Consider the following 10,643-nt stretch of genomic DNA (forward strand, 5'->3'; position numbering starts at 1 on the left):
CTGCTGCTGTTCCTCCTCCATACTCTCTACTGATTTTCTACTCTGGTGGGTTGCCCAGGCCAAAACCCCATGGCAGCAGGAGGACAGAGAGGGGAGATTCTCTGTCCTGACAGGGATTTGCCATGGGCCCAAGCACCTTTGGGGCCATCCCTGCTCTGGCATGGAACACGTCCTTTCAGCAGCATCTCCGGTGCTATGCCTAGCGATGTCTCCTCTGATAAATCTCCTCTTGCTTCTCATTTGTCTCTGGATTTTTTCCTCCCAATAAGTTTGAGCAGAAGCACCATGTGCCCTTCTAGTTGACATTTTGGCATGCAGAAGGTTATTTCCATCAGTTTGAGTCATCTGGCACTGGCTATGACTGGCTCAGGGGCAATTCATGGCCTCATCTTGCACCAGTGACCCTTACAACCCTCTGGCACCAAAACCCTGTGGTGTACACTCAGTGTACCTCCAAGTGTGACTTAGCAAATGGATGTTAATGACTTACTGAACAGCTGTAATTTTTTTTCCTAGACTGTGAAAAATTTGTTCCATTGATATAACCCATACTTTTTCAGTTTTAGATGGCTCTTTTTTCCATTGTATGCATATATCTTCATCTTTGTAACATTTTAACTTTTGCATTTGCATGTAGTGATCATATGTAGCCAATAGTTTAGGAATCCTTGTCTTTTCACATATCTGCCTCTCTTTTTAGAGAACATGCAACTACTATTTTTTTTCCTCCTGGATTGTGCATTAATTTGGAGCTTTCTTCTGTTGTGTGTTTTTTGGTTTTTTGTTTTAGTTGGTTAGTTGGTGGTTGTTTTTTTTTCCCAAAAGCTTTTTGGAATTTTTCCCAGAGTTTCTTTTAGTGTGCAAAAAATAAATGCTTTATGCTTAACTGTTTTGCCACAGTAACCTCCAAACATGCTTTCATTGTGAATGTGCAGAGATATTTCTGCATATAGCAATTCTGTTGTGTTCTTCAAGATTCTGATGACATCAAAAGCTAGATCATGATTGTGAATCTGGACAACCTGCAAAAAAATACCTGACTTAGATTTATAACCTAGGCATACCATTAGGATGTAATGTGAATCTTATGAAGTCAAGAACTGGGTGCATCTTCAGTGCTTATTTGAAAAAGGGCACAATACTAGGCTGGAAGGGGCTCAACAGTGAAATCAGAACTTTGCATCAAGTCAGCAAAAGATACCGTGATGTCTCTTAGGTGCGAGAATCTTAGTGAGAAATGAAACACTTGTTCAAATGTTGTTAATCAGAATCAAATGAAACATCAACAGTTCAAGTAAATTACCCTATAGATTTATGGCTATTGAGGTATGACCAGCTCATTTTCCTGGAGAGGACATCCACATAATGGAACAACTGGGCAACCACCTCACCTCTGTCTAGCATAGTAGGAAGAGACAGGCTGGGATAACTAAAAGTATAGGGCAGAGGAAAAGAGGAAGTAAAATAAATAGGTCTTATATACAAATGAAGTTTCTAAACTGAGAAATTTTCTAAGTTGGCCAAAGTTTACAAAGGATGTGGCCTCTTAAATTCCTGTATAGGCAAGAAAAATGGGTTATCTGCAGTAAGACTGCTAAACTTGGTCAGTGAACCTACCTAGTAGCTTATCTCAAAGTGACAGCCATTTGGAGCAGAGCAGAAAGGACCTGCTGCTAGTAGATACAGTAATGCTGGGGTCACCCAGGAAATGCAGCTTGCAAGGCTGTTGCAGTGAGCTTAGCTGAGGCTCACCCATGGAATGGTTGATCGATTATCTTTTTAATTTGTGATATAGTTGAAGATCAAAGACTTTAATGTGTATCCAACATTAAGAAATATTTGGTTGGTTTAGTGTCTAATATGGGACACCCTCTAGGTAATAGACTATTGCTGTTGTAATTGTGCAGTCTGAAGTAGAGCTGTTCAGTCCCATCCTCATCCCTCAAAGTGTTAACTTGTAAGACAGTTCCTCCTATTTAAAATTCCTTTTGCTTCCTAGAACATATTTTAAGCAGGTTAAAAAAACCCAAGCTACTCTACTACAGACAGTTTTGGGTAAGCTGAGAAAGCAAACGGAATTAAGTTCTGGACAAGATGAAATAGTCTCAGGTTGTGCCAGGGGAGATTCAGATTAGCTATTAGAAGAAACTTTTAAAGGGTACTTAAACAGTGGAATAGGTTACCCAGGGAGATGGTTGAATCACCATCCCTAGAGGTGTTTAAAAGATGTGTAGATGTAGTGCTTAGGAACATGGTTTAAGCACTGGAGTTGGTGGAGTTGGGTTACTGGTTGGTAGAGTTAGGTTATGGTTGGATTCGATGATCTTCAGAGTCTTTTCCAACTGGAACCAATCCAGTGATTAAACTGTATTCTGCTTTTGAGTTAATATGGGAAAAAATATTTGGTCACCTTTTAGTAGTTTGTGGCAAAGTGAACAGAAAGACTGTTTTGTTGTGTTTTGTTTTTTTTTTTCATTTATCTGAATACTTGATGAAGTACATGATTATCATAACTGAATTAACTTCAATTTTTGTAGGCTTTTGGCATAGCTACTGATGAAAACTTTGTTATCACTACAACAAACAGGAAGGAAATTACAGAAGACAACTTCAGTAAGTATCTTAGATGGCAAATTAAATACAACTATTATATTGATTGTAAAAATTGCATTATGATTGTACTCTATGGCATGAATTAATTAACTGGACATACAGATTCCATAATAGCTTGTTAAGAATTATGACAAAACTGACTTTTGCAAACAATTTTTAGCAATTGCTTGTTAGTATGATGACAGTTCTACAAGGTAACTTTTTACCTTCCATTAGAAAACTTGCATTAGTAAGTTTGGAAATGTGAGATTTTAAATTCCATGTTGTTGCTAGGAGGCTCAGTAGTCAGTGCCTAAGAGGCTAAAACTGTACTGGTTTTGAGAGCGGATGTTGGCTGGTGCACTGAATGCTCTTCAGTAGACTTTGTTTTGTCTTCACTGCAGGTAACCTTGTTCAAGATGGAGTTACTTTATATCTACTACAGTCAGTTGATCAAATGCTTCTTTCAGCAACTAAGGAGCGAATCGACTTCCTGCCCCACTACGATACACTTGTCAAAAGTGGGATGTACGAGTACTATGCCAGTGAAGGGCAAAATCCTTTGCGTAAGTGCTTGCCAAAATAATTTGGTATAAATTATGTTTATATTAATATAGTGTATTTATGAGCAGTAGAGAATGAGAGCTTCTGGCAGTCAATGTATATGCCTGAAACTGATTTGAAGGATGGCACCTCTGGCAACCACACTGCATGACTTTAAAAAAAAACAACAAAGAACTTTTCTGCTTTCTTCATAAGAGGTTTTCTATTTCTGTTGCCTCACATTATCCAATGATAACAACCTGTGTTATCCAGAGAGTTTGTATCATGGTCAAATCTGCCATCCACATGTAAAAATACTGTGTTTTACTATGTGGATTGAATGTAAAATGTTGCATAATCTTTGACAGATTTATTTGTGTTCCGAAAGTATTGAAGTAGAAAGAAAGTATATCCACAAAAGGAGGAAAGACTTAGATCATGACTATTGATGTCTGTGTGCCTACATATCTAAATTTCTTGATGACTTGCTGTAGTTTAAAAACATTTTGAGCTTTTGTTTGGGTCCATCTGGTGGTATAATCAACATACATTTGCTGTTTCTCTCCCTGTATACTGTTGTCCAAAAGCCTGAATCATATTTATTCATGAGTTAGATGAGTGATTTAAATATGGGATCTCAATTTTGTCTTTTTGAAGTCTGTTAATTTTTATTTTTTTTTAAGTAGTAAAGCAAACTTTACTGCTACTAAGGGAAAGATAATCTTTTCCCTATATTTTCCTCTGTCTTATTCTTGCTAAAACAGCTTGCTTTAGATCCTTCTCTGTAAAAGAAACTGAACAAGCTTCGGATGTTTGTGAGAAACTTTTAATGTGCATTAAAGTCTGCTCATTTGCTTGTCTGTACTCTGCAATAGGTAGCACAGGGAAAAGAGGATTCCTGTTCTAAGTGTACTGCATGTGTTCATGTTGCTACCACAAAAGCCTTTAAAATTGTCCAAAAGTTCTGGTGCTTCTTGTGGTCATAACTCTTCAATCATAAAGACACTACAATTATCTAGACTACAAACTGACTAACTTTTAGGTCCAGTTCTATAATGACATTACTGGTTTGTTGTTTTTTTTTTCTGATGTGTTAATAATTCTCACACTTTGAAACCCTAGGGAAGTAACTTGGAAAATTCTGCAGCACACCTATTTTAAACTGTCTTCTTTTGTTTACTATGTACTAGAATTGACTGTTAGAGCAAATAGCAATTTTGAGCATATGGAAATGTGCTGCTGCCGATGCTCCTTATTTGCAACACCTTGAAGGGTGTGTCTAACCAGTTTCATGTGTTGATGGAGGACTAATGTTCTTTGATATGAAGTAGTAGATATGGATCACACAACTGATGCTCAACTGCTGTAAGCAGTGAAGAAAGTTGCAAAGAAATTGAGAGTTGTTTTTGTACTTCAAAAAGGACTTGAGAGAAATTGCCTGATGCTTCAGAGTCAGAGAGTTGTAGTCAATGGGGCAGAATCTGGTTGGAGGTCTGTGACTAGTGGAGTCCCTCAGGAGTCGGTACTGGGACCGGTGTTGTTCAGCATCTTCATCAACGACCTGGATGAGGGTATAGAATGTACCCTGAGCAAGTTTGCTGATGACACTAAGCTGGGAGGAGTGGCTGACACACCAGAAGGCTGTGCTGCCATTCAGAGAGACTTAGATAGGCTGGAGAGTTGGGCGGGGAGAAACATGATGAAATTCAACAAGGGGAAGTGTAGAGTTTTGCATTTGGGGAAGAACAACACCATGTCCCAGTACAGGTTGGGGGCTGACCTGTTGGAGAGTAGTGTAGATGAAAGAGACCTGGGGGTCCTGGTTGTCAGGAGGGTGACCATGAGCCAGCAATGTGCCCTTGTGGCCAAGAAGGCCAATGGCATCCTGGGGTACATTAGAAAGGGTGTGGTTAGTAGGTCAAGAGAGGTTCTCCTCCCCCTCTATTCTGCATTGGTGAGGCCACATCTGGAATATTGTGTCCAGTGCTGGGCCTCTCAGTTCAGGAAGGACAGGGAACTGCTTGAAAGAGTCCAGCGCAGAGCTATAAAGATGATTAAGGAGTGGAACATCTCCCTTATGAGGAAAGGCTGAGGGAGCTGGGTCTCTTTAGTTTGGAGAAAAGGAGACTGAGGGGTGACCTTATCAATGTTTATAAATATGTAAGGTGTGAGTGTCAGGGAGATGGAGTTAGGCTTTTCTCAGTGATGACCAGTGATAGGACAAGGGGTAATGGGTGTAAATTGGAGCATAGGAGGTTCAAGGTGAATATCCAAAAAAAAATTTTTACTGTGAGAGTGACAGAGCCCTGGAACAGGCTGCCCAGGGAGGTTGTGGAGTCTCCCTCACTGGAGACATTCAAAACCCACCTGGATGCGTTCCTGTGTGATGTGCTCTAGGTGGCCCTGCTCTGGCAGGGGGGGTGGACTAGATGATCTTTCGAGGTCCCTTCCAACCCCTAAGATTCTATGATTCTATGATTCATTGTTGTTATATGATATTAAAATAAGAGGGATTAATTTTGCATGTCTAAATTGTATGGGCAGTGTAATTTGCAATATAGCATACTGAGGAACCTTGCAAATTGTAAGGAATAAAATTTCCTTAGCAGAGAGATTGAATGGAAATGTTTATTCTGAACACTAGGGCTGATCAGTTGGAGTAAATTAATCTGAACTTGATGTACTTTTTTCAGACTGATGCTATTGGCTTAAATTAAATGCCATTATTTCACTAAAGTTAAGTAGTGTGAACTTTAATTAGGTAAGGGCTTCAAGTGTTAATGTTTAGAAACAACAGAGTTGTTTAAGTAGTTTGGCTGACTATTTCTGCTGTGTATTGTTACCTCTCTAACAACTTTGGTTGTATTTGCCATTGACTAAATTTTTCAACCATTTTAACAATTTTCTTTGTGTTCTTTTGTAAACAAATGCCAAAAAATTGGAAATTGTGCAACATTTCAGGTTTTTTCAATTAGTTTGTTCTTCCCTGAATATTTTAACAAGTCAGAATGAGGTTTTTTTACATACTTTTGACTTGAATATTAATCTTGTTAACTCGTTCCTATTCATGGAAAAAGACAAATTTGCCTTGTGGTAAGGAGCCTGTTAATTCATCACTCTTCCTAGGTACTTCCAGTAATTGTGTTCTTAAAACAATAGAGATATGAGAGATTCAGTGGTGAAACAAATCACAAAGTATATGTACAAAAGCTTTTTTAAAATAAATGTTATAGCATTTTGTTGTTTCTGATAGTGCATAGTTTTTGTCTGTGTTTAGGGAATGTGTTATTCTAATTTCTCAGAAAAAAACTACTGTGAGTGTGCGTAAGTGTTTTCTGAGCTTTGTCTTTTGAGAACAGGATTTTGATAGGATTATTTTTCTTCAATTTCTTTAGCGTTTGCCCTTGCTGAGTTGATTGACAATTCTCTGTCAGCTACAGCTCAAAATACTGGCATTCGGAGCATACAGATAAAATTGGTAAGATAGAAATATTCTGTTCTTTTCAGATGTAATTCGCATTATCTCTTTTTTTTTTTTTGGTGCTCCTTTTTTTTTGTTTTTTTGTTTTTTTTCCCCCCAGTTATTTGATGAATCCCAAGGAAAACCAGCTGTTGCTGTGATTGATAATGGAAGAGGAATGACTTCTAAACAGCTTAACAACTGGGCTGTATATAGACTGTCAAAGTTTACAAGACAAGGTGACTTCGAGAGGTTAGAAAGTTTTAATCATTTTTGCAATTAGCAAACTGAAGGGTCACAGAATATCACTTTAAGACATATTTTTATGCCAACATTCTATGATTAGATGTAAATAAACACATTTTCTGTAGGCAGGAAATATAGAAGCTTCAGAAGACACAAACGCTTTTCTAATATTATGATACTGCACAAAGGTTTTTTATTCTTGTGGCCTTTTCTGAGCTGACTTGTCTTTGTCTTGCCTACATATGGTTAGGGGCATTCTTTGTTCTGCAGTTTTTTTATAGCGTTACCTGCGAGTCTTCCAGTAGTGCATTAAGAAACACATTCCATGTCTGTTATGCTACTGGAATAATGGATACTGTGTTTTGGTTTAGGTTTTCTTATTATTTTGTATCTTAGTTGTATGCAATGTAATCCAGAATTATACCTCAATATGTCTATTAATTGAAGAAGGCTAAGCAAAATTAATGGTTTGCCTTTAAAGAAGGAGGTAGAGGTTTATGGTGGGTTTTGGTGTTTATGTGAATTCTTTTGACAGTTTTGAATCTGTTCCCAAGAGATCTACCCACATGGCCAGGCTTTAACCCAAATGTAGAAAAATCCAGAGAAGCAGCTATGTACAGTTCTTGAGCTTTAGTCACTTTTTAAATACCTTATGCCTGGGACAATAAATCTGAAGATAAGGATCACAGCTGCAATTGTAACTACCTTGTGCGACGGGAAACTAGTGGTAAATGTAATGGGACAGTAGAAAGTAATGATAAAACTGAGGAGGGTTTTCTGCATTTGGATGCATTTCGAATCAGAATGGTCAATATCTGTTGAACAACTGGACATAAGTGCATACAGAATGATTCTGAGGTATCTCCTTATTTGTAGAGACAATGAGTTTTTTGAAATTGTTTTAAGTGAGTTTAGTAAGAGTAGAAACACATAGCATTTTTAAGCTACAGGTTTAAACTGTGGGTTAATATCATTCAGTGGGAGCATAGCTGTAAATTATACCATGATACCATCTACACCTTGTTTTCATTTGGGATTGTTATGTCCTACTATTTGCTTAAACTAGTTAAGAATGTTCATCTGTCAAAACTGACTCAAAAGAGATGGAATTTTAATTATTTATAACCATACATAGTCTCTCCAAGACTGCATTTAGTAGCTGTTTGTCATTATTTCCCATTTTGACTCAAAACTATTTCTTAAAAGGATGATGTCAGAAAGATCAGTCTTGCATTGTGATACATTTCCATTTGTAGTAGCTGCACAGTTAATTTCTCAATGTAGTCTACGGGAGAGGTTTTGCTTTTAACTTCTACCATTAAAAGTGTGTAATTGTTGTTACTGCAGTACTTACTGCACAGACCTGTTGACCATGTCCCTGTTGCAGAGTTAACAGTGGAAAAAAGTTTTCAGGGTAATAGTTTCTTTTTCTATCAGATTTTTCCTACAAATGTTTTCCTCTCTTTCATCTGAACTTCAGGGTAGAAAACTGTACATAGATATTAGTAAGCACATTTAATGTTGCAAATACAATCTAAAATGAAGGATGTTTTTTAAAAAGTGACCATGGGAATAATTTAATGCAAGCTGTTTAGATCAGAAGCTTTTTTGGTTTTTATTGTGGCATTTGTTTTGGGAAAGTTGATTAAAGCCACTTTTATTGTCAGTGACCATGCAGGATACGTACGCCCTTTGCCAGTACCTCGTAGTTTAAATAGTGATATCTCGTATTTTGGAGTTGGAGGCAAACAAGCAGTGTTCTTCGTTGGACAGTCTGCCAGAGTAAGTAAATTTTTATTTTTATTTTTAAATGTTCTTACATAATGAGATTGTTACTATCCTAGTTTTTAATCAGAGCATTAAGCTGTTTTATTATGTTCACTTTAACTCTTCTTTTAATTTTAAATACCATTTCTTTAATAAAAACAGATGATAAGCAAACCTGCAGATACTCAGGATGTCCATGAACTTGTCCTTTCTAAAGAGGATTTTGAAAAGAAGGAGAAAAACAAAGAAGCAATATATAGTGGATACATTCAAAACAGGAAGGTAAATGGTTTCAATACTTATTTTTAATTGAAAGTCTTTCCCAGATTAACGTAATTTCACTGTGTAGTAGTCTTGTGATAGTTATCTGGTGATATCTTAGGAATCATTTGCACTCTGGAGTGTAAAAGAAAGTAATGGGAAATTTGAGACACTATATCATAAGGCTTTGTTTGTACATGATTCTTTTCATTTTAGCTTGAAGGACAATAATGCCGTACAGTTTGACATATCAGGTTAAGAAAAATACCTAGAAAGATCTTTCTAAGAACAGGAATTGTTTTTTTATGAAGCATAAAGAAAAATGTCTCCTCTCTGAGGTATTGGAGCATAAATTAGGGAAACAAACTGTGGATTATATAGAGGTATATAGAAGAACTGTCCTGTGTATGGGAGAAAAGTTGGCCAGATCAGCAAAAACGCAGATGGTTTTCATGAAGAGTGAAAAGTTGTAAAGGAAAGGGGAAGACCAAAACGAACTGTTCTTTCAGCAGTTTTGAGCAAGGAGATAAAGGCAAAGATACAGCGAAGGGTGTAGATGGGAGCATAAGTGGATGCTGTGTATAAAGAGATAATCAGATGTTGATTATAGTCCATGTCTTGTGGGTTGTATTGGTGTTTTTGGCTTTTTGTATGGCTGAGAGAGGAACAGGGAGTGAATAAGGTTTTTATCAAGCCAGACTTAGGTCAGTGACTTGCAACGAAGAATGAATTGTGAGAAATGTCCAAATGCAATACACATGAGAAGGCAGAGTCACAGAAAATATCTGAGGATGTTAGGAATGTAGTGGAAAGTGCTGTGGTAGTTTGTCATCTGTAGTGAGAAGGTAACTGAGGAACAGCATTTCAGAGATGCTTCAACTCTGTGCAGAGTAGCACTTGTTCAAGATATGAATGCAGCTTCTAGGTCCTTGGTCAGTTCATACAAAGGTGAAGACTCTTGACTTTTCTTTATTATCTCTGATCTCATCACTGTCATAGAAACAGCCCCTTGCTTGGATGAAATCAACTAAACTGTTAGATTTAAAAGAGGCTGTGCTCTCGATAGAAGAAAGCATTTAAAGAATTGCAGTCTTTTTTTATTAAAGTTCCCACAATTGTTTTAATTATCCTCTTGATTAAGGAGAACTCTTTGACTCCCTGGGGAGAGCAAGTCTTAACAGACTTGACTAGCATATTTCACCATCTATAGTTTAGGTAGATGTTTTTCACCAACTGAGTTTTGCCTGTTTTACTGCAAATCAAGCCATGAAGCTACCATTTACTACAGCATGGGAAAACCTGTCTTCTCAGTTGCACCAATTAGTTGCAATTGCTATAAAGATCTCAATCTCTGCATTAAAAATAGCTTCTTTCTTGAATGTACCAAATGGTCCAGCACGTAGCATGTACTTAAGAGTAAAGTGCATCTAACCAGGATAAGACAATATGGACTTTCTGGAATAAGAAATTACTGTTTCTGGGTGACTACTGCATATTTCAACTGGAACTGAGTGTTTACCCTTCTTCTTTTACAGCAAAAGCATATTTATTCCATTTTAACTTCTGTTACAGAAAGCAGCCTATTAATTTAAAAGTAAACTTCGTTTTCTGGCTTGATTTTCTTAAAAAAGACTTATGCCTTGTACACATAATAGTTCTATATGGTGGATGAGAACATGGATATCACAGAGTGCTGCATTAAGCATGACAATGCATTTCTAGGCTGAACATCTCAAATGCTGGGATGAAAGTCAGATGAAAATATCAGGAATGC

General features: G+C 37.2%; 1 protein-coding gene across 1 annotated transcript in view; it reads left to right on the plus strand.

Moving 5' to 3' along the window:
- The first annotated feature begins 3,049 nt into the window (after window positions 1-3,049).
- SMCHD1 (structural maintenance of chromosomes flexible hinge domain containing 1) overlaps window positions 3,050-10,643 on the plus strand; it is a 61,425-nt gene continuing 53,831 nt past the window's right edge. Inside the window, exons 1-5 of the mRNA XM_010006848.1 lie at window positions 3,050-3,158; window positions 6,531-6,613; window positions 6,717-6,847; window positions 8,509-8,623; window positions 8,771-8,890. Of these exons, the coding sequence (XP_010005150.1) occupies window positions 3,050-3,158; window positions 6,531-6,613; window positions 6,717-6,847; window positions 8,509-8,623; window positions 8,771-8,890 (558 nt within the window). The remainder of the gene's footprint in view (window positions 3,159-6,530; window positions 6,614-6,716; window positions 6,848-8,508; window positions 8,624-8,770; window positions 8,891-10,643) is intronic.

This window comes from Chaetura pelagica, unplaced genomic scaffold, assembly GCF_000747805.2.
Source record: "Chaetura pelagica isolate M959 unplaced genomic scaffold, ChaPel_1.0 scaffold109, whole genome shotgun sequence".
In the NCBI taxonomy this organism is placed as follows: domain Eukaryota; kingdom Metazoa; phylum Chordata; class Aves; order Apodiformes; family Apodidae; genus Chaetura; species Chaetura pelagica.